General features: G+C 40.8%; 1 protein-coding gene across 1 annotated transcript in view; it reads left to right on the top strand.

The window, feature by feature from the left end:
- Positions 1-24,752, top strand: part of FGGY (FGGY carbohydrate kinase domain containing) — a gene marked incomplete at its 3' end in the record, with an annotated part of 127,405 nt that overhangs the window by 61,711 nt on the left and 40,942 nt on the right. The window contains exon 8 of the mRNA XM_010087607.1: positions 21,634-21,741. Coding sequence (XP_010085909.1) covers positions 21,634-21,741 — 108 coding nt within the window. The remainder of the gene's footprint in view (positions 1-21,633; positions 21,742-24,752) is intronic.

Here is a 24,752-nt window from a genome sequence, read left to right as displayed (position 1 = left end):
GGGACCCTCAGGGCTACAGAGATTAATCATCGAGTTTAATTTAATGCAGTGGGAGAGAGACCTGTGTGGTCAGGCGGGCATTAAAAAGTGCCTTTGATCTGCCTCAGGTGCACTGAGCCCCAGTGAGCCAGCAACAATAATACCTTTGTGAGATGATCAGAGACGAGAGAGGGAGAAAATGGCCTGTGTGGAAACTCAAGGCCGTCCTTTGTTGTGGTTCTGGCAAACGAAAGAGCCAACTGTCAGGAGAAATTCAGAAAACAGAAAGCAGGGTGAAAGTACGGTTGGATTTCTTTCAAGGGATCGTAACAGGAAACTGTTCAAAATCATCTGCTGTGCCTTTCTCTCCCCCCTCCCCTTCCTCCTTTTTTCGGGAGGGCCGGGGTACTACGGTTGGTGTCTGTGTGTTGGTACAGTATTTCCATTCTCTAGACCGAACACTCCATGAGTCACAGAGGCAGGTATTGCTTGAACACAGCATTTGCTTTAAACTTTTAAGAGAAACTGCTCCATGACCCAGTTTTCATTACCTCAAGGACTCTAGAGATCTTGAACAAAAGACTTTGCTAATCATGCCTTTGATATTTTAGAAAGTACAAATGTAGAACCTAATTTTACTCATGGCTATAATAGCTTAATTTGTGGTAGAACTACCATTTTAAAGTGAGGATAGGCTTTTGGAATTAACCGCTGCCAGTTTGGGGTAATCAGACACACACAAAGCATTTTGTGTTTCTGTTGAGGTACTTGAATAGCTCATGAAAGAAGCAAAAAGCATGTTGTAATTAGGTTACTGATCCAAGTCCAGGTCTGAGTTGGTAGTTGCTGAAAGTCACTGCCACCTCAGGGCTCATCCATTATCCATGAGGAAAAAGAAAAGAAGAGATGGTTTTCGGAATATTTTTGGACAGTTATTCATTTTACATGATTCTCTGCTGCCTCCTTTGCCCTAGCAAAAGTCACTGGCAGAATTTGCATTTGGAATGGCAAATAAGCTGTCCTTTTACTTGTGAAGGATTGCTCTTTAGGGCTGGGATTCATTTGCTGCAGCTTTGATCTCACTGTGCAGCGTAGGTATTCCTTTCAAGTGACGGATACTCAGTGGCTGACTTTTCTGAGTGGGCTGCTGCATGCCATCGTGCTTTGTAGACAGGGTCTCTAAGCTCCAGCACCCACATCGAGTTTTGGAACTTTTAGGAGGCCTTCCTTGTGTAGCCATGGCGACTACACAAAATGTGTGATTAGTTTTTCACAGTAAAATAGCAGCAGGTTTGAGGCCTTGAAATAGGAGCTGGCATGTTATTGCTAACTAGTAGTTTGCATGGGTCCAACAGACATGCCCTAACTTCTGGGAATGAGGAAACTGGTTTCCCTAAAATCCTGTCTTCCTGCCAGCATCTCATGGCTTTTATGGGATATTTTAAAGGTTTCAAAAAAAGTTTGTTTTCTTCTGAAACCTTTATGTGATGGGAGGGATTTCAGGTACAGATATCTTCGTTATCTTGTCCCAGTCCTGAACACAAGCGTGCTTGCCCTTTTACAGATGTGTAAAACCACCAAGAATTAACTCTCAAGTGCCAGTTAGTTAGCAAACAGCAAACCAGTAATGTGAACAAGGAGTGTGACAGGGTACTTGTCCATAGAAATTTCCTAGTATTCCTTGGAGCAGGTGATCTAGCAGTACTGCTGCTTCCTTCTGGTAGATAAATCCGGTGGTTTCCCATACCTGATATCAGCATAGCAATGTTTTTGTGGGCACTACATTCACATCATAAAACTTTTTCTTCCTCAAAGTGAAATGTTTTATTAGACTGTGTCCTGGGTTAAGCAGAGTGTTAAGTTAAGCCAAGGGCTAACCCGTCACAGACTGTAAGGTTTTTGTCGAAGAGTCTACAGGTTTGAGTAAATTTAAGTGGCACCTAGCAGATTGGGACCAGACTGGGACTGGTTTTTGGTAGCCAGAGGTTGTGAAAGGAATTTGAAGTAGTTTAAAATGGTAAGCAGAAATAAATGATAGTACTGGAGTGGGAAAACTGAGAGCGCTGAGGGTTATGGAGTCAGTAGGGTAAAGTGCCTCTTCCCCCAGACTGGGACTTTCATGGAGGACAAGGACATTGTGCATGCAGAGCTGCAAGATTCAGAAATATTGAAGCTCATTGTGAGAGAGAGCAGGGATCTTCTTTTGTAACAGCCCATCTTCTGTTTTGTTGTGTGCAGTATGAGGTCCTTGCTAATCTTGTGTGTGTACAGGATATGTGCTTTATGCATATTGAATAAACTATCCCTGTCCATAAAATGTGCGTAAACTCTCATTCCTGCCTGCTTCCTGGTGAATAGGCTGGTTTGTGGTCTCTAGGCTCACCTAGAGCTCAGTGTTCTGCTTTGCACTTGCCCCAGAATAGTTGTTCCATTATGAAAATGTTTATCATTCTTGCTCTAACACCTTTTTGGATTCCCAGCTGAAGGAAGTAGCCGGGGCAGCTTCTAATGGGAACATTGTCTGGCCTGATTTCAGCATACCGAGGCAGGGGGGTCTGAATTCACCGGCATTTTGAGTCCCAAGTATACAAGGGTTGTATTCCTTCCTATCCAGAGTCTCTGATATTTTTTTTTTCTTCATTTGGTGATGTGGTCTGTATACTTCTTCAGTCATTCCTTCTTCTTTATCAGGTCTCTGTACTCAAAGCTTCTTTTTTGGGTTTGTTAGGTTTACATGGAGACTTTTCCTTTGCATCTGTTTTTGTTACTTCTGTGACTCTTGGCATTGGGAGCTGACTCACCTGGCTTGGTGTGCAATCCTTTTTTCCCCAGGTGATAATGTGTACGTGGTTTGAAGCTTATAATTTAGTCATTTTTTTAAACTGGAGAGGCATGGGTAATTTATCTTCTATTTTTTCCGATTTACTACATGATCTGAAAGACAGAGCTTGAGCAAACTACACAAACAGCAAAATGGGCAGATCATTTTGCTGTCCCAGTGTTTACTATGGATTATTTCAGGAAGAATATCCCTATACTCTCTTTTACTAATCCTGACTAGTCTTTGCCTGTTTTCTGCTAAAGGAACTTCGGCCCAATTTGCTTATTCTAAATTTGTTCATTTGATTCTCGTGATGACTGGCAAACACAATAGAGCTTCTTGCTCCACAATATCCGCCCAAGCTGCCAGCTTTGTTCACACAAATAGAGTGTAAAGCACGTTTCCACCCCCAAAGCATGCACAGTACGTGTCCTTTGCAGTACATCCTGGAGTGGAGGCTGCAGAGACATGCTGGCTCAAAGTGTTCTCATGCCTGATCTCTGTAATCTCGGTGGGAGCCAGACCAGCAAGTGGATTCAGTATATTTTGGCTCTGATACGAGAGACTCCTCTTCAGAACATGCCACGTTGTTAAAGCAGCAGACTTTTGAGTAATTACTACACAGGGACTCCTCAGCTGCTTGAAATCATCTGTGATGAGGGGAAAACTTGCAGGGACTAAATAGGCTGGTCCTTGCTTTGCCAGCTATATTTAATCTAGTGGGATGGCACTGAGCAGCGTGTTTCTGGAGAGTGAGTTGGAGGACTGCGTGCAGCACTCCAGCCTCACGCTCTTTAGTCACTGCTGCACATGCATCCCTGACATGAAACGTGCAGTCTCCGAGGGGACAGGGCCAAAAGCCCAGGGCAACGTGTGAGTGCCAACTGGCTGTGACCCAGGGTTTAGCAAAGGCAGCAATTTGTCCTTCTCCTGACCAGGGGAAAGGAGCTGGGTTTGGGAGGGTCAGGCAAGAGGGGAGAAGAGGGAGGAATGCGTCGGAAGAAAATAAAAACAAAAGCAAAACTATTGAAGCTGGCACGGCCTGGACAAGTTTTTGAAATGTTCTATGAGAGCTTTATGAAATTGATAAGTGCCTGCCCTCTTGTTTTTTTTTAATATTCTTCTCTTCTGTAAGGCCTGTTCTGCACATGAGTCACAGAGCTGGTGTCTTTCAAATGGGAGAAATAAATTAGTATCGCAGGAACCTCTCCCTTGCTCTGTCCTCATTCAGTTCAGTTCTGCTGGCTTATATATTGCATTTGGCAGCAGTCACAGTGCTGACTTCCCAGCTAATGAAGATGTTTTACATTCAGGGAGGGCTGCATGAAATGAGAACCACATTTTCTTCACGACTGTTGTTACAGGTTGCCTGTCCTTAGCATGTACAGATTTAGCCTTCAGAGGAAAAGGTCACAGAGCCTATTTAGGTGCCTTTTCAGCCTATGGCCTTAGAAGGGTTATATATCCATAAAATTGCTGCCTTCTTCTACTTGTCCCTCAAAGAAGTCCTCCACACCCTTTTTTTAATGACTGTCTCGTTCCATGTTCTAGCATCCTTGGTTTGAAAAAGCAACAAACACCACTATAATATCCCCTTTGCTGGCATTAATTTGACATTGTATGCTTTGCTTGCTTTGTTTGGTTTTTAAAAGGCGAGAAGTAAAATATTTCTGCTAGCAGGGTATATAAAAGATTGTTGCATTTCTGACCTCCTTATTTTATTAATAAAAGCTAGGGAAGACTTCAGTAGTGGTGGGAGATCATATGCAGCAGCCTCCAAAACCCAAAGCACTTACTTGCAGAACCAGTAAACCACAAAGCTTAAGATCTTGAAATGTAAATAGGAAGTTGGAGAGTTTACTTTAGAGCCAGCAGTGGTGAGTCTGTATAATGTTTATTTCTGCTTGCCTCCCAGCCTTTCCTAAAGCTTGGCAGAGATGAAAGGGAGGTTTTCTCAGTAAATGAGTTATTAAAAGTTTCTGTTATGAGCAAGATTCCTTTGTTCCTGGCCTGACATAATTCAAAGCTCGAGGTATGCCTTGGTGACGGGGTGAATGGGACATTCCTGTTCGGTGTATGCCTGTCAGACACATCCAAGTTTCGCACCCCATTGCTTTGCTGGTAGTCAACCTGTTCAGGGGAATGTAGCTGACAGCAATACAATCTCTAATGTACATAAACTAGATAATGCTTAGTAACATGTCCAGAAAACTGCGGTCAACTCTCCTTCCCTTTTGTGAACAGATCATTTGAGTTCAAAGACTCAAATAATAGATGTGGACAGAGCGAATGCTTTGAAAAATATTCTGCTTGAAGACTATAGGAAGGCTGATATTCTAGAGACGTCTCACTGACGTCAGTGAAAACGCTTGCTTTGAAAATTCCAACAGACGCGGTGGTTTGCGGTCAACTGCAAACTACCCTGTGTGACACAGAGCCGTGTGTTAGGGTGTCGGGTACCAAGCCTTTCTGCAGTGTCTTCTCTTTGGTGGTCTAGGGGTTCTGTGCAACAGTGAATGAATGGTGCAAGAAAGTAGAACTGTTATTTCAGTTTTATTAGGTGGGAGACTTAGGCATTTCATAGTTTAGGTTTTTACTTTTTTAACTTTTTTCAATTTTTGTGTCTTTTACAAACTGCACCTATCCAGTGCTTTGGGAGTATATGTCATCTGAGTTGGAGATTTTGCCTTGTATGTTGCAAAGTTCTTCCATGTTGTGAAATGACAGCATTTACACACTGCAGATAATTGTGTATTGCACTATATGATAAACGACGTGTAAACCACGTCTTTTCTTCCTTCCTTGTTTTTCCGTTCTTTTTAATGTAAGCACAATGGATATAAAGGCTTATGTTGGGCTTCTTCCAGGTCTGACTGCTAACAGGGCTTCTCTCCTGTTCCTCACTCCTTTTCACACTTTTTGCCATAGAAAGAGTGAACAAGAGGGGTTGAGCTTCTTACATACTTATTTTGACACTAGTAAGATTTATCTGGTTGGGCTACCGGAAATATTGGGCTGCCTAATTCGGACCACTCTATTTAAAGCACTGTGAGACTGAAGGTTACCTGTACATAGATTGAGCTCTAGAAGGTAGCACCTTGCACTTTTATTTCCTAACTGTGGCAGTTGTATATTTTAATAGGGTTTTGGGGATTTTGTTTCTTCTGTTGTATGAAGGAGGTCGTATTCTGGATTTTGTAACTAGGAATGTTATAAAATTGTCTTCCTTCTTTGATGTTCAGATAGCATAGCATCACTCCATCATAGGGGACAGAATAAAGCAACTTAATTTTGTTTTATTCTTTATGTATCATTATTGTAAGTCCAGCAGCAGCAGTGGTCCTTCATTGTAAGAGAAGGTTTTTGTCTTTCCTTTTCTATATTCTTCAAAGTGGTGATAGCAGATTTGACAGGTACAGCACTCTCATCAACGCTGCAAACTAACCAATTCTGATTGCTCCTCTCTAGACCCAGAAGAATGGATTAGCCTGAAGTCCAGTCTTGAGCAAACCCGAGTGTCTTCCTGGAATGTCCTGTTCCAAGAAGAGCTGGATAGGGGATTTCTCTGAGATCACAAGGATATTTATGTATAATGAATGACCTTTCCAGATCCCTTGTTTGTCCTGTTTTTGTGACATGGCATGAATTGATTAAACAGCCTGCTTATTCTGTGTGTCTAGATCTCATGGTGAACAAAAAGGACTCCTTTTTCTGCTCCTTTTCTTACAAGAACTTAACTGAACTGTAAAAAGAATTACTAAAATACAAATGAAATGAGTTATGATAAGGAATGTCCTTGGTCTTTAGTTAGGTTGTCTCTGGGCCCTGAAACAATGAAATAGAATTTTTAAGGGAATACAATAATTGCATGAAAAACAACTTCATCGCTTCCTGTTAGTTTTACAATTTTGTCAGTAGCCATATTTCCAATGAGTAGTGTGTAATCTGGGGTCAAAATCCCAGATGTTGTTTAGTGTTGCTGGTTTGCTCTATGATTCTGTCAGATTGTTGCCTTTCCTTAGTTTACCCTCTTGCAATATGAGCATGAAACTGAAGCTGTGCAGACAGAGATCTTTCTAATGCAGGGTGTGATATGTGAGTGCTGGATATTATATACCACCGTAGTCCAAGGTGCTATAGACACAATGGTATTTCTAAGTCTCTCTTACTTTTCTTAACAGCAAATCCCCCAGTCAGGCAAACTTCATCAGTATTTGGGAAGTGAGCCTCTAACTAAGGCTTTTTTTCTCTTTTTCTACTTTTATTCAGCCTCTCATGAATCAATAGTTCTTCATCTAAGTTTCCTGTTGCTGCTCCAGCTGTGGGTGGGAGAAGATCTTAGATGGGGCAAGTTTTATGAGGGAGAAAGTAAATCTCTTCTCATGTAGTCATTCTGGAAGTAAAATGAGGAAAAGCATTAGCTGCTGCTTTTCTCCCAGTGTCATCCGGGAATCACGGTTTATGCTGAGTTCATTGTTTATAGCTGTGGGTGAAGGCCTGAGGTCCCCTCTCCGTGTTTACTCTGTCCTTGGGAGTTTGTCTCAGTAAGTAAGGGCTGAATAAACACCAAGTAAGGTTCTCAGGATTTACCCATTTAGTTATTCAAACGTTTAAAAATATGTTTAAAATAATGTGTGATAACATATCCCATATAATGTAAATTTGCTTCCAGTAACTCGGGTATTGCAGAAGATTTATTTTGTGTGCATGTATGATACAGTTGTTGGTAGTTAGAAGGAATACTTACCTAATGGTGAAAAAGGAAAATAAATCTCTAAAATGAACTGTATTATGCAATAAATAAATAAGAAAGACCTTAAGGTACATGGGAAGGACATCCAGAGTAGATAAATACACCAGAACTAATTTTAAAAGATTTTAGTTTTCCTTGATATATCCCACTGATTGCAGTAAGGACTGGATGTTTTGAAGAATATTTCTCCCCTATAAATAATAAGGCTAGGAATAATACCTAAATGCAAAACCCCCTTGAGTTTCCTGATTAAGTGCCACATCTGAGATTTCTTTCCCACCCTTGCCTTGAATTTCTGTCACATCAGCTACTAAGCTCTAAGTTCTTCAGGATTGTCAACGTCTGATACAATGAGTTGACTGGATTGGGGTTATCAAGGCTTGGACTGCTTAGCACGCATGTTAGAGATAACGATTTTTTAAGAGAAGATGAGGATCTTGCGATACAATGTCCAGGAAAGGGTGTGAGACAGGATAGCTCCTGTCTTCCTACACTTCGCAATTCTGCCATCAGCTTTCGGAAAAGGACAGTGCTAGAAACCTTGTACAGAGACCCCCTGTTCCTGCGCTGGGCCATGTCGCACTGCTGTCCTCTAGCCACAGTGACAAGGACTGGGCCTGCCCTGGACTACACAGAGTTTGGCTGGGAGGCTTGGGGCAGCATCCGCCAGTATTTGTGACACAGCTGTTCCATGTGCACAGTTCCTTAACCTTTCAGGTGGGATGAGGTCTTGCTAGTTTCCTAAAATAAGAGAGTGCTGCAAGTGGTATCTGAGGCGTGCTTGTTTAGGAACTGAAGTTGAAGGGCTGTGAGCTACAGGAATAATTCTGAGACACTTAAAAAACTCCAGTGTTCTAGTAAAAGGCTTCTATTGATCTACAAATCAGCATTATCGTAAATTTATTTTCTACAGCACAAGTGGAGCTTTTTACTGAGAGATTGCTAACATTTACGAAAAATGTGTTTTGTTTGCAATCTCTGACAGTCACTTTTGAAAACTTGGTCTCTTATGTTGGTTGGAAGTAAGAAGAGAAATTTGCTTGAACCTCAACTCAGTGGAGGCTGGGAGGACATTCTGGGGAAGAACTCTTGTATGTTTACCCTGTTCCTGTGCTCTTCCCTAAGCCATCGGTTACTGGCCACTGTTAACAACAGGTTAGCGGGCTATATGGATCGTTGGTTTGACTTTTTGATTTTATTTTTTTTAAACATTGAGTAGACTTAGTTCATATTGTGATGAGCTTTCAGGAATTTAATTTAGCATAGCAGCAAATTGTGGTGTTACAAAGTGCGTATTTAAAATGGCCTGCAGTTAGTTGTCTGTGCTGGAAGATTTATAATCTTCACAGAAACTGGCATTTTGTGACAGTGAGTATCTATCATTGGAAGAGAAGTAAAAATAAATGGGTGGTATAAATTGTTCCAGCTCATTTGAGGCCCTATATCCCCAGTGAGCTATTGTTATGAGAGGCACAGAAGTAACTGCTGTGAGTCATGGAGCAGCGTTGCTTTAGAAGGGTACATAACAGCATTTCAGCAGAGGACACAAGTAGAAGCTATGGTGTAACCAGACAACCTTGCAGTCCATTTATCAAAACGCTTGTAGTTCCCATTTCAAGGAAGGCGACACAGTAAATATGAGCGAAAAAAAAAAAGGTTAATCTCTATATCTGTATCCAGACATTTCACTAAATACAACAATAAAATAAATCAATGCAGAACTGCTAGTGCTTAAGTGCTTAGCAGAAAGCTTCTGAATCTATCATGAATGTGGGCTTTTTTTCCCCCGGTTTTGGATCTTTAAAACAACTGAATCTATCATGAATGTGGGCTTTTTTTTACCGGTTTTGGATCTTTAAAACAGTTTAACAGATTAAAGGTCTATTTGGTCAATTTAGGTAAGAAACTTTGACCTTTAGGAATGCAAAGAAAAGTATGATATGCTACTGTGTGCCTGTTGTATATTTTTCCCAAGCCAAAACATAAAATATACTTAGTGTTAATGAATACTGATAAAAGACAGAAGAAAATGTATGTGAACGTTCAAGCTTGGAACAGTCAAAATTAATCTAGTTTAAAGGTTTTGTTTCAAAAGTTGAGCATTCGGTCAGGGTCCCTGATAAGACATTTGAAGTTCTTGGATCTCTGATTTAGGCAGATGGAAATGGTGAGCATTGGATGAGTCTGGAATGATTACCCGTGAATTCATTCTTATTTAACTTCTTCCAGAGCTGAAACTCTCAAGTTGTCCTAGGATTAGTTCCAAGTCTGCTTCCTGGAATAAACACAGGAGGTTAACCTTACACCCAAGGAATAAAAACTTACATGGGTGCAGATTTTCTGTTGACGACATCGGTATTGTTTTTCTGTGTCTGGAGAGAGCAAACCCAGGGACAGTTCTAGAGGTGGATGCTGTGCTTATACTTCTCTCTGCTCCTGTTGTGATCTCTTGGAGATCTATCTCATCTATGACTCTGAATGACCTAACTGTTAATCTGAACTACTCTCTAGACCCTCCTGGCCTCTCCTTGTACCTGATACAGAAGCTGTTTGATCCACTCACTCCCACCCCTCTCTGGGGACAGTTCTCAGTTTTTGGTCCAGTATCTCAGCCATCTGACAGTTCCTCGTAAAACTCTTCTTTCTACAAAGAAAACAGCATCGTTCTTCTACAAAGAAAACAAGCACATCTACCCCTTTAACACCTTGTAGTTTATGATATCTTTTTAGAAGATCATCTGCTGGATCACAAGCAGCCTCCCCAGTCCATTGGTCTCAGGAATGCTTTTCTGCCATCTTGGGCTTTTTGCCTGTCGCTCAATTTGAAGGATAGATCTTATTGCTCAGATTTGGTCTTTGTTGGTTTCACTTTTACTTGAACAATGTTCAGGACTTGTCTCTGTATAACAGGACTCTCAGAATCCAACTTCCAAGATGGTAGAGCTACCTAACCCCAAGCTGAAATTCTTTTCTGTCACGTGAGGTAAAGATAAGATGAGGTGGCTGAGAGATGCATTGCATCTCCTAACACTTCCTTGCACCTTTTTTCCATGGTGCATCACCTGCTTTTAAATGGTGGGTCATGGATCTTGTGTTTGTGATATCTCTAATCCTCTTCTCAACTCCTTTAATATGGTATAAAGGGAGATAATGAGAATATAGGTTGTAGGCTGTCTCTCGTGCTTTTATCAAAAAGTACATAGAGGGGCAGGCTCCATGTGTACAGCTAGGAGAAGATTTCTTGGAATGGGAAGGAGCTACAAGGACATTGCTGGTGGCCTTGTGAGAGTTCATTGACTAGTATAATACATTGTTTAGATTTCAGTATAATCTGAAGTGGGGAGCACCCACTCTGTTTTTGTTCTGTCCTTGCAAGGAGAAAATTAATTGGGAAGGTTTAATGCAGCCCTAAATGTGGTGAGCCAGACTCGACTTTCTTACAGTTGAATTTCCTTGCCCTGATGAGGTAAGCAATATATAATGAAAATAAAATACATACTCACCCTATTTGATTTAACTATGCTTGAAATTTTCTTCTCTCTTTCTGTCTATCTCTCTGTCTCTCATGTTGCTGACATCTTTTCCTGGCTGAAAAGGAGATTTATAAAAATACATTTTTTGGCAGAGAAGTGATATTTTATTAACATTTCACCATTTTTAAATATATAATAGTAAGGCAAAGAAAATGAGGATTTTGCTTTCAATATTGTTGTAATTCTTTCCTGTTTTTATGTATTCTGCTTTTGAATTTGAAGTTTTGAGTGCAAAAGCAAGTCAAAAGTTTACAGTAGGAGAGGTAGGTACTGTGTTTTCCCCTCAGGAAAATGGTACATTTCATAATGTGAAAAATATTATTCTTTTTAAAACAATTCTCAGTTGTCTGGCTTTGCTGGTTAATGTTTGAAGACTGATATCATTGAGAGCTTCTTTTGTAAGATAAGTATTAAAAAAATTTTGAAATTGTTTTGTATTATCAAGTAATAAGAGTAGGGGCAGATGAAGAAATTAACTGGGTAATCTATAGCGTGTGTTTGTACGATGTCAGCAACTCTGCAGTAGCACTCCTGGCCCTGGTTTGCTGTGGAATGTGCGAGGTCCCTGGGATCTGTCACACGATACACCACAGAAAGATGATGAGTAGAGGTGGTTTTGCTGGGCAACTGACCTCCTAGTTTTGCCCATAATAATTTATTCATGTGGCTGTACCCTAGGACATACTGATACCATACATACCTTTGTCTGAAAACTGATGTAGCATATTGAAAAAAACCATGAAATACCCACAGTCAGCTCTGATGGAGAGGCTGGACCTGGCTGCTATCTGAAAATGGGCCACCATGTAGAGAGGTCTGTTGCTGTGTTAAGGAGTACAGTGAGTTCGTTCAGCCCCATAGCATCCATTGTCAGAAGATTTTCTGAGAAATGCAGCTTCAAACTGGCTTCTGGTGGCAGACCTCCAGAAAAGCTGCTTATACAAGTGCAGCTCATGACCTCTTGAATTCCCTGGTCTTGGCAAGAGCCCGATCTATTGCATGTTAAAAGGTAAAATAAAATACAGCTGAGTAAAATGGGTTTTTCTGCTAAATTTGAATTTGTTGTTGTTGTCAGTTTTAAGCAACATTTTAATATACGTGTTTAACTGTTTTAAGAACCAGGTTCCACTGGGTGAGGGGGGAAACCCCCAAAGCCTGCCTTATAGTTCTGCTGGTGGATTAGGTTTAAAACAGTGAACATCTGAGTACATGGTCATCCCCCTTGAGTGAGGGGCATGTCCAGTGTGCTGGTTTGGCTGGGATAGAGTTAATTTCCGTAGTAGCTAGTGTGGGCTGTGGTTTGGATTTGTGCTGAGAACAGTGTTGATAACAAAGGGATGTTTTAGTTCACACAGAGCCAAGGCCTTTTCTACTCCTCACCCCACCCCACCAGTGAGGAGGCTGGGGGTGCACAAGGAGTTGGGAGGGGACACAGCTGGGACAGCTGACCCCAGCTGACCAAAGGGATATCCCATACCATAGGACATTGTGCTCAGCATATACAGCTGGGGGAAGAAGAAGGAAGGCGGCAGAGGTTCAGAGTTATGGCCTTTTGTCTTCCCAAGTAACCATTACATGTGGCAGAGCCCTCCTGGAGATGGCTGAACACCTGCCTGCCAAGGGGAAGGAGTGAATGAATTCCTTGGTTTGTTTTGCTGGCATGCGTGGCTTTTGCTTTATCTGTTGAACTGCCTTTATCTCAACCCATGAGTTTTCATACTTCTACTCTTCTGATTCTCTCCCCCATCCCACTGGGGGGAGTGAGCGAGCGGCTGGTGGGGCTTATTGGTGACTGGGGTTAAACCACGACATCTAGTAAAGTCATGTCCAATTCTCGGTTTTTGAAGCATGCCTAAGGAGCTAGTGTGATGTTCTTAGAGACAAATCGCTGACCGTGGGAGCTGTCTTCAAGAACTCTCTTGTTCCCTACTTTCAGGAGATGAAGAACATGAACATGCAGAGGCAGGCAGATTTCCTCCTCCTTCTTCTTTATCTAAGTGTCTGCTGTCCCTTGTTTGAAGAGGTGCCTCTCACCTGTGTGGACACTTGCTGGCATTCTCAGTTACAAACACACAAAAAACTAGGGCCAGCATACTTCCTAAGGCTAGGTGCCCAAGTCCACATTTGGATACCTAAACAGCTTCATGTGCGAAGTTCCTGAGCCAGAAATCAATGGGAAATATGCGTCTTTGGCTTTTTAGAAAATCAGAGTACTTATCTAAATGTCTATATACAAGTGTTAGCCCAGATCTTCAGACAGTATAAATCAACATATCTCCATGGAATTTGATGGTTAATGTGTAGGTTTTGTACAAGCTGAGGCTTTGACTCCCACGCTGGAAGCACTGATCCAGATTAATTTCTCTTTATACCCATAAATATAAATTAAATCCAAGTTGAATAACTAATATTATTGTGATTCAACATATTCTTTCATTAAAAATCATGAGATTAAAAAAAGTTTTCAAATATCCTTCCTTATTTAGCCTTGAATAAAAATCTCACAGCGGAAATTTTTAATAACCTCAGTGAAGTTTTCCTCTAATTAATTCTTGTTAGATATAAAGCCAAATTGTGCAGCATAATAGTCCCATCGCATAACTCACCTGAAATACTTTCAGAGGTGAGGAATCAACTTGCCCTAGGAGCGTGGTTTCTTTGTCAGGCATTAATCACACACCTTGTTTGGGCTGTAGTTTGTAGACCAGTTAAGGTTTTATGGAAAATTTAGAAGATTAGAAATAGTTCTGCATGCATGTCATTCACATTTTGGCGGCCCTTCTCGTAACGGTTACTGTTTGGAATAATAGCTAACAGTAGTCCCTAAGAATTCATCTGTTTCTCCTGCTTTTAGATCATACTGAAAGTTTTGTCCAGAAAATTAGGAATGGAACTGGAATACTAGCTCCAAATCGACATCAGAAATTTCATATCCCAGTCTGGGTTTTGATGCATACTCTCTGTGTGTCCTGGTAATTTTCACTAAAGGACGTTACTGTTATTGTGAGTGTCATACAAGTTTGTGATATTACCAAGTGCAGAGTAAGCAGCAAAATCAAAACAGATCTTTGTGTTACTGTTGTCATACATCTCCTTTGTGGGTCTGCTGCACCTGGAACCTGGCTGAGCTGCTGGACTGAAGTGCGCTAGACCTGTGTTCTTAATGTATCGTGATGTGTAAATAAGCAGTATCATTATCTTCTCCCTCAGCCTCTCAATTACATTTTCTGGGTGTAAACTCTCCTCTGAGACCCCTCAGGCCCATTGCCTCAGGCCCTGTGAACTCAACGGGCACATGTGCCTCTGCCAGAGCTGCAGTCCTGCGGGCAGGCCGCCTTTACACCCTCCTCCCATGAGACTGAAGGCAGTGAGGGGACCCAGGCAGCATAAAAAAATGTTTTTACTACAGCCAACACAAAAGAAATGAGCTTGGACAAAAAAAAAAAGATACTGAATACATGTTTCTGTTTCAGCTTTTGTACCACAGGCCACTCTCTGGCCATAAGTTTACGCTCTGGGCAGTGACCAGAACCCTTGGGTTCTGTTCCATGGTTTTTCCACTTTGGATAATATCTGCATTTCTGTGTCTCTTTTGACCTTGCCTGACTCCACAGAAACCTTATCTTGCAGTGTCTTACACTACAAAATATTGTTTGATGTCTTTGAATATTTTTGTTGTTGTTGCACAGCTTCGATGGATGTAGTTAGACAATTTTGTTTCGCTTTGATTCACTGTGTTACCATTCTCCTAACTAATGAGAGTCTTTAAGGTTTAGTAACTTTGCAGGTCTCCGGCTTGGGTAAACCTGTGACACAGCCTTGGCAGCAAATGATGGAGTCCATGTTCAGCAATGTAATTATGAAAGTGGTTCCATCACATAAACCAGAATTCTTCAACTGCATGTAAACAGATTACCAAAATAATCTGTGGATGGACATGTCCAGGCAGAATCTCGAAGTCCGCGTTCTGTATCTATGTTGTTGTCACTCAAGTAACTTGCTTCCAGTGGCAAAATGTTAGCTCTGTGCAAAAATTTTTGTGGCCTAGTGTTAATATCATTGCATGGCAGCTCCGTCACTGTGGATGGCCCATGGGATGCCAGCGTGTCACATGGAAGAGAGCTATGTGACTTGCCACCACGAGCTATGCAGCTGCATAGCAAGCCGATGATGGCCAGGGGATGTAAGCTTAAAATATAATCAAATAAATTACTGGTGGTATATGACCTATAGGAATTGGAAAATTAATAAATTTTCATTTCCTTTGTTTTCTGATGTACATTTCTTGTGTTCCAAGACCTTATTTTCTTAAATATTTTACATCAGGCTAAAGGTTAAATGCTGTTATGTGTTTACTGTGTAATTACTGCTAATAATACATTTTTAAAAATTGACTGTACTCACCATAAGCTTAACCTAGAGAATTGGCTCCGATGTTATGGGGAAGCTTAGTTTTAAACCCATTTAGTGCTTGAGAAACAATGCCAGGATGGCAATTCTAGAGTAGGCATCAGTTCACTGGAAATACAATTGCATGTCCCAACTGAACCCAGTTAATATATATGCTACCAGAGAGTGTTGTTATTAAATCACATGTTCGGTAGCTATTACTATGACCTATGTTTGAACCAGAAACCTAGAAATGAAACATTGTTGGGTTTCCCTTTGAATTCTCTCCTTTTCTTATGAACCTCTTTCATTCTTTGTCAGAGAGTTGTGGTCGAATAGCTGTATAAGACCCATCTGTCAGCAGAAGCAAAATGATACAGTTTTCTTAATACAGGATTTTATGCATCAATGTAAAACCCCTGTATTGAATGAATGTCGGTATTCTCAATCCACAGTCCGTCAGAAAGTTTAAAAGTTAAAAGTCATCAGAGAAGTTAATGAAAGTATTTGACTTGTCAATGATCAAAGTCCAGAACTGTAAAGAGCATTTATTAGTTGGTGACTGATACAGTGCTTTTTTTTTTCCCTACTCTCCAATAATACCTTAGATCTTTTTTTATACCTGCCTAACAAAAGCAGCTGTTATTCTGAATTTCTGGCTATAGAAGCTAATAAATGAGGCAATTTTAAAATAAATTTTCTGACCCAGCTTCTCATTGGCAAAGGGTTACTCTAAAAAAGTAGTGACAGTAGAATGGAGGCTTAATTTGGCTTTCAGGTGAGTGAGTGTAAGTCAAGAATAGTTCTACAGAAATTTGCCTTTCTCTCTCTATGGCATACTGCGAGTAAATAGATCGTGATATTAGAATGCTGCCCGATATCAGAGGCTGAATGTTAGGAAGCAGAAATTAAAATGGAAGAAGATGGTTATATAGCAGTATACCCGGTTAATATAAAGATTTACTTTTCACATAGTAGTCAAATTCTCTGATAGCGTTACTGTAAGGAATTTGTATGAGCCTCCAGCAGCAACAGATGGTGTCAGCTAAGGAAGAAAATTCTGCTAAAGCTCAGGCTTCCGTAAAACTGTGCTCACCAGTGTGGCCTGTTTTATTTTATCTTGTCTCTGATTACCGTAACATTTACATAAAACTGAGGAGGAAACACAAGCATGTGCCTGATCATTATGGCTAGTCTAGCAAAACAAAGCTAAGGAAAATAAATCTCACATTGTGACTTGCTCATTTTATGGGATGGCTATACGCCTAGGTGATTCTCCTCTGTGAACGTCCGTGTTTTGTTCTGTTCCTTGTACCAAATGGCAGTCCTGAAAACTGAACTTAATTTGGATTAAAGGCATTGACTCCTTTGAATCACTTACATGAGCTGTAATTTTGCCTGAAAGTGGTAAGTAGTGCTTAGACTGTAAGACTGTTAGAATAGAGGTGAACTTTTTTCCTGTTTTTGTTTCAGAGGGAGAGGCAAGTGGGAAGGGCTAAACTAAATTAAATACATTACAGATCTCGTATTAGAGCCATTTAAGCAGGTCCTTTCGTACTTTAGCTTAGTTCTCTATAGCGTTATAGCTTTTAAAGACATTTTTCATTTCTGTGGGCTGCCAGATGTGCTGCTGATACCTTCTGATCTTAGATAGTTTGACATTGATTTTCCCAGCACACGCCAGGGTTGAAATCTGGTCTGTAACTCATCCAAATGATCTATTCATAACAAAAAGTGCCTTCTGGCAGTTGCACCACAGCTGAATATTGTTAAACTGAATTCATAATTTCATTTGTTCCTGATTGTTCTATAATGTTTACATATCTTACATATTTGTATGATCTTTTATGAAGCACACACTGAGGTTAAATCCTCCCAGATAGAACTTTTTTTCTCCTTTTTCTCCCTTTCAGAAGGTGTTGAACTCTTTTTCCTTTCACATGAGCAGGAATCTTGGAACTGCTTAATGATCATCTCATCTGAAATGATGGGCGGAGCAAGTAGGAATGTCTGTGTTGGGGAGCAAGGTGACATTTTCGTGCACAAAATGATTCTTCCCCACCCACAGATAGAATAACTGTGAGGTGGGATTGCTTGTCCAAGTATAACACTTCTGTAAGTAAGCATCATTACAGATGAGGGCAATAGTCTCCGTGTGAATATGTTCAACTGAAATATTTATAGATGCTGCTTATGACTCAAAGTGTGAATAGGTTCAGATTCTTCTCCTCTCCCGTCTTCAAAGTCCTGCTGCAATAATTGTGCAGAGATCATTCTCACGTCTGGCAGAGGATATCCTCTTTGTGTTTCAGTTTCACTATGTGTAAAAAATAATAATAAACATTAATATACCTCACAATAGGAGTGTGTCACAGGATGAAGTTAAATAGAAGGCAGAATATCTGAGGCTCCCTTTGAATTCATATTGTAACTTTCAAAGAAGGATGACATCTCTTATTTGCTTTAAAAATAAAAATCAATTGCCCATAAATCTAAAACAGATGTTGTTTTTCTACTAAAAAGATTAAGGATTTTCTTAAGCTCATTAAAGGAAAAAAAATAATGTCACCACATTGATCCTCCCATATCATCATAAGAATGTCTGAAGGCAGGAGATAGCTATGAAAAGGACATGGTATTAGTGTAGCAAAAATAGCTCTGGGTCTGGCAAACGGTGCTTATCTTCTGCGTTCTGTGGCAAACTTTGCACCATTTCTTCAACCTCACGCTTGTGTCTAGTCGTGTGTTTTAGTGGGATTGGGTGGTATGTATACTCAAAGAGAATTTGGCCTTTTTATTCTGAAAATACAAATGCCAGCTGCTGCATGGCTTGAAAAACTTAAGCATCGTCCAAATATTTCAAGGAGAGGAAATGGAAACCATTTGCTATTTCTTACGCATATATCTGCAGAAGAATGTTCACCCTGTTGCTTCTCTAAGATTGTGTTCTGTTTTGGGGAGTATGTGATTTCCCAATTTTCTAACTTTCCATGTTCATCAAAACCCAGAGTCTGCAAAATGTGAATTAAACTCTTCAAGTGGAAAGACAAGATAGGAAATCTGATGATGCCATATGTGGTATCAATAAAGCATGATAGCCAACGTTCCTTATTCCAGTTAAAAGTTCCCACAGCAGAAAAAAATGATAACCTAGCACGCTCCTGGCTATATTCATCAGTGTGGCGACACGCAGCTCCTTCGTTTGCTCTGTTTATGTGTTGAAAGTTTGCTGGCATGTGTACAAACGGTACTTCAGTGGTAAGATGATAGGAAAGTCTCAGTGTGATTTGAGAAGAGTCAGCACGGAAATATCCTGTCCTGGCAAATTCCTGGGGGTGTCCAAAGTATCAGGGCAGAAGTCCTAGCTCCAGGGAGAGTTTGGTCTTTTACTCCATCTAAACCTTTTAGTGCTACCAGACATATAGGACAATTTGGTAAATTGTGGACTAATGACAGAACAAAGATTTTTTAAAATTTTTCTAAACTATATTGCCTTTCTCAATGTTTAGAACTTCCCATGTGTTCCCAAAGCATCTTTGTGCCTTTGATATCCTTAAGAGTATTTGGTTTCTTCAGACTACATAGCGGTTGGATTTTAAGCTTGGTATGTCTGGTGTCGCTAGATTCTTCCTCCAGAAATCACAGTAGAGTACAGAGTACTGCAAAGTTTGCTGCTTCAAAAATTTTTTGAGATGAGACTTCCAAAGCCCAGACCCCTTCTGCCCTAAATGTTCCTTTCTACCTGTAGAGACACATTGTGTCCACAGCTCTAGGACGGGACTGAGACAGGACGTTTGGGTTCTCAGGATGCTTCCATCACCAGTTTGGAGCAGATGCTAACTGGGAATTTTGACCTTATGCTGTGTTCTCAGTAAGTTCAGTGGCGTGGAATTGGTCTGAAAATCAGGTTATTTTAGGATTTGCTTTCTGTTGCACTTCATTCTGTTACTGAAATTGTAAAAGAAGGCTTGCCCCATAGAGGTGTTGAAAACTCAAAGCTGTATTAATTTGTAGTTTTAAGAGAAAACAAAACAAAACCAAATGTCTTTGCAATGTTTTTGACGTAGCTTCGTCCACTTGGAGTCATAAATGCCTTTTCAAATTCGGTGCAGCTATTCTTGCTCTTTAATGGGTTCAGTCAGCCAACATCTTATGCAGACACGCACACATGTGCATGCAGACATCTTCAGCGAAAGTAAATCGGTGTGTTAGAGCTGATAGTAGAGAACTGACTGAGATTCTCATATTTGTTAGAGGTGTTCCTGAGAGGAATCAGGATTGCTTGAGACTGTAGTGATGTATTTTGAAAAACCAGTTTTTGTTGTTTTGTTTTCCTACTTAACTTCATGACAAGAATCAGCTGTAATGTAAGTTTATGGCTTGAGCAGACTATTGTTTGTGCAGAAACCTCCCTGGTGTATTTACTAAACATGTGTGATGCACAAATGCCAGTAAACTGCATCTTGGAGCATATTCCCTAGCTGCTAGCAAAAACTGTCTTTAAAGTTTGGCCTGTTCAAATATAGGGAGAACGTGCATGCAATTTAACAGGCACAGGCCGGAATTTTTAATTATTTGTCCTCAAAACTATTTTGACATGAAGTCTGAGCCTTATTCAGATCAATAGCAAACCTTAAGCATCCCTCAATGGATCCAGAATTTTGCTAATGAAGACCAAGGTCTGAATACAAAAAAAACCCATTGTCCCATTGACTACGACCTCTGTTGTTTCCTCCTCTTGGAGCACTTCCCACCTTCTAGAGAACAACGGTCGCAGATTTAGGCATCCCCTTAACGTGGACTGGTGGGAAGTGCATCCGTGCAGCAGGTGATGGTGCAGGACTGCACTGCTGTTCTTCTTTCCCAGAGAAATCCTGGCTGTGTGTACATCGAATGTATATACCTCTGTTGGTCCTGGAACAGAAAACAGGAATCACGCTTTAAAGAGAAGACAGGTAGCCTGCCAGGGGAGTGGGTGACCTGTCTTCTCCAGCCCCTGCTCAAGAATTGTTCAACCAGTGCAGGATACATAACTAGGCTTTGTAGTAAGTGCTAGGACCCAAGTTCCGCTGCCCCATTCCCCGCCATGTGCTGTGCCTTGCTTGCTAGACTAGATGGCATATCTCCTTGTGCTTTCTTTCTGGACCAGAAAGGAAGTCTAGAAAGTCTGTCTAGTCTATTGAAAGTGGAAAAGCTTCATAAGAGGAAGGAAAATGCCCTCCACCCTTAAAAATTGGTAATTTGCATCTTCTGAAGTAGAGAAAGGAAATGAACCAGTGTCTCCCACATCCTGAGTGGTCTAACCACTAAAATATTGCATAGAAGCAGGATAACACTGTGTACGTGGGTGGTGTGTTTGTATGCAAGCAGTAGAATACCATCCTGTTCAGTTTCTGAGAGATAAGGCTTAGATATCTGCCTTGATGAAAGGGTTCAACAGGTGTGAAGGAAGGAGTGGCTTCTGTAAAGCTAAGCCTAAGTAAGGGGCAGAGTCTAATGTTTACTTGGCAAGTGTTTCCTGTTGGCTGACACAACTGAATCCCCTTTGCAGCCTCTACCCGAGGCACCCAACTCTCCTGGCAGCACCGTGAGAGCACTGGAGCTTGGGGTTCCACAGCAAGCCTCGGAGTCCATGGCAGGTCTTGGAGGACCTCGCTGTCCTCTGTCAGCAGGATTCCCTCTCAGTTGCTGACTCTGGAAACATACAGGATGAGTGCTGTGTAAACATTCGTTGATGATTGCGTTGGCTGTATTTTCTGATGACAGTCAAGCAGAGTGTTGTATCCAAATGTTCGTTCTAAGTAAGTAAGATGTTTTTCTGGAGAAGGAGAGCAGTTTCTCTGTCCACATAAAATACAGCTCCTGCTCTGAAATATGTTACTTTCTCAATGGCCAGACCCAGCTGTTCTGGAAATGGGAGTGAATGGGGGCAATTGTGCAATCTGTAGCTGTGTCACGTCATCCGAAAATGATGCAAATGGAGGACGTATTTCTGCACATTCTCCTTAGAGTAAATCTCTACCTGTACTCACATTGGTAACTCCAGTGGAGGAGCAGGAATCATTTCAGTATTGGACTGATAGCTGCCAAACATTAGTTGTGAAGTACGTACTTTGCCAGGTACTTTGATTGACTAAAGCTTTCTCTTGCTTTGCCAGGTCAGTGAAACACCCATTTTTGTGCCTGGTGTTTGGGGACCTTACTTCTCTGCTATGGTACCTGGATTGTGGTTGAATGAAGGAGGTCAGAGTGCTACAGGAAAACTGGTAAGTGTTTGGAGACACCAACGGACTCCAAGATGGGAGGTTTGCTGCAGCTGCTGTCATTCAGGGTCGCTTCACTGTCAATTCAGGCAGAGCTCTGCCTGAAACACCCCTGTAAGATCATAGTAGAAACCATGCTGCTGAAAGCAATGAGCAGTTAGTTGATTGTTCTGTCTCTTACAAACTGTGCATTTGCATACTGATAGGGGATATAGATGGGGCAGAGCACTAAGGGCATGTCTTCCTTTTCTGATGATGATTATATGATTATTGTTATTATTTTATAGGCAAATAGCTATTCATTCTTTATCAGGAGGCTGTGATAGACTTTGAGAAAAAGAAAATTATACATATGGTGTTATATAGAACAATTGTGCTTACTGACGGGCATAAATGACAGATGGATGGAATGGACAGAACAGTATTATATAAACATGTTATCCTGTCTAGATAGATGCTGCATATACCGTCACCTCAATACTATGCTTGAGTGTGAAGAGTTTAACTAAATTAGGTTAATTTAATTTATCAATAAAAATTAAAACCAGACTGGATTCTCTAAAAATAACTTTTTTTCTTTAATTTCCAGGGAGGCAGTCAGAACTAAAACACTGATGTCAAATTTAAAGAAAGGCTAAATGTATAAAACAGTATTTAGGCTTGAGTCCAGATGTATCAACAAGACCTCCGTGGCTGCTCAATCTTGGAAGCTTCTAAAGCTCTGTGCCTTCCTGTTCAGTCTGTAGAAGTCCTCACTGCCTTTAGGGCTGAGGTGCCAAGCTCCTCTTGGGAAACTACAGGAGGTGGGCCCAGTCCCATGGGCATCCTCTGTAAATTCACCATACATACAGGTGTGTTTGGTCTTTCACAAATTGCAGGCATAATTGCTGTCTTACTCAGACCTAGCACCACCCACCTTTTTAAAAGCCTTGTGATCAGAGTACACGTCCGGGAAGTTGTAGATTGGGCCATTACTGCATTTACGCATTCCATATGGAGCAGTCACTGAAGGAGCACAGAAATAATCCTGGATCAGGAAGCCCAGACACACCCTAAGCGCAGAGCTGGGAATTGGTGTTCCCTCCTGTGCTCAGTCCTTGGCGACGTGTGTTTTACATTCCTCTCTGCACAGTGTCACAGCTTCACTGGGGAGTCATCCCTCTTCCTCTCCTGCGGCCTCTGCTTCCCATCCCATCTCCAGCCCACCCAACCCTCGCAGCTGAGGTGCCCTCGGAGAAGATGGGATGTGTATGCTTTGAATTTTTCAGGTCAAGATGGGATTGGAACCGAAGTGTCCCATTTTATAGGTAGCTGCTGCAACCAGAAGTAAAATTAAATTACAGTTCATAACAGCACTGCTTTAAAAGGAAAATGACAAATCTTGTACATTTCTTTGTAAGAACATTTTTGAGAGGAGAAATCTCTGTGCACTTAGTCCAAAGCGGGTGAAGAAACTTAACTAAGCTCTAGAGAGGATACAGCAAGTGTTTTCTGTTGGCTGGCTCAAGGTGGTTCCACACTTCAAATGTACCATCAGAGTCAGGGCAGTTCAGAGATTTTAAAAATCCTTTTCGTTCCAGTACCAGAGAGCAAGATGTTCCTGAGTCATTAAAGAAATTGCTGGAAAAAATGTATGGTCTTGTTAGGACCTATAGCACAAGTCAGCTCTAAGTACTGTTAGGTATGTTAGGGAAGCTGTCTTATTAAAACATTCTTAGGATGTCTCGTGGTTTTCTTGAGGTTGTACGTACTGAAAACATACAGGGAGCCATAGGAGCAAAGAGTGTATGTACACACCGGTGTGGAGGATAGGTTGCATTCATTATCTTTGTAATTTTAAAGCTGCAGTCCTTTTAAGACCCTGCTTTCTCATACTTTAAGCTCTCTGAAAACAAAACAAAAAATTGTTTTTTGATTCTTCTTGTTGCTTGATCTGTGCCCAAAGGTGAATTCTTTTCATGAAATTTGAACAGTTTGCTGAACTTCTTAAAGTAAAACTGATACGCTTTCCTTTAAAAATCTCTAATTAATTTTTTATTGATACAGCTGTGAAAAAGTCTGTTGGATTTTGAAAATTGGTTCAGACAGAGTCCAAATGAAGAATTAAGAACTTAACTTGTTTTGAAAAAGCTGCTTCTTTTGTCTATTACATGGGCTTTTGCACTGAATTGTCAAAAGTTATAAGAAAGATATTTTACAACAGAGACAAAGGATAGCACAATATCATTACAAACTGTAATATAAAGAATAGCAGAAAAGGGCTTCTAGATGCAACCCTCCTGTGGCCATGTCTTGAATTAAGGGCATTTAAATATCTAACTTCATAACTTCTGTAACATTTTTGTGTCAAGTGTTTTCTTAACACACGTGTATACACACTATTTATTTATAGGTTTGTTTCTGAATTTATGAGATGCTCCTGTGTTCTAAAGAGATTATGCAAGGCTGCAGAATTCAGGCCTGAGCTTTGTTTTCAGTGCATGCACGTGTCTAAGTTTTATCTTTGATGCACATCTCGGAAAGAACAGGCACGCGTTATTTTTATTGCCATGTTCACGTGTGTATGCTTTGTATGTTTTCCTACCCTGGTTAAGGACTAGACTCATGCTGTTAAAAATCAAATCTCTGATGTGGTTGCTGCCAATAGGTATTGCCAAATCTACTCAGTGCTCTTGAGTAGCTCTAGTTTTGCCTCCTTCGCTTTTGCTGTCACCTCTGATGGAATGTTATCAAGAGGCCACAAAACCTGATGAATTGTTATGTTAAAAGCCCCGGTTATTTTGCCCAATATTTTATTTTGTGAATAGTGGCAGCCACAGTGAAGTGAAGGGACGAGCCGATTTATACGTTTAGTATAGACAGAGCCTATATTGATCTCCTTTTATAGCAATAATTGCTTGTCTGGGTATACATTTTGTTTCCTGCAAGGAACATATGGAGCATCTATCAGGATGACAACACACTTTGTATTTTATTATAACAGTGTGATATAGAAAGATGTAGGGATTTGGGCC

The sequence above is a fragment of the Pterocles gutturalis genome, unplaced genomic scaffold (assembly GCF_000699245.1).
Source record: "Pterocles gutturalis isolate BGI_N339 unplaced genomic scaffold, ASM69924v1 scaffold20001, whole genome shotgun sequence".
NCBI lineage: Eukaryota > Metazoa > Chordata > Aves > Pterocliformes > Pteroclidae > Pterocles > Pterocles gutturalis.
This window is presented reverse-complemented; position numbering and strand designations above follow the sequence as displayed.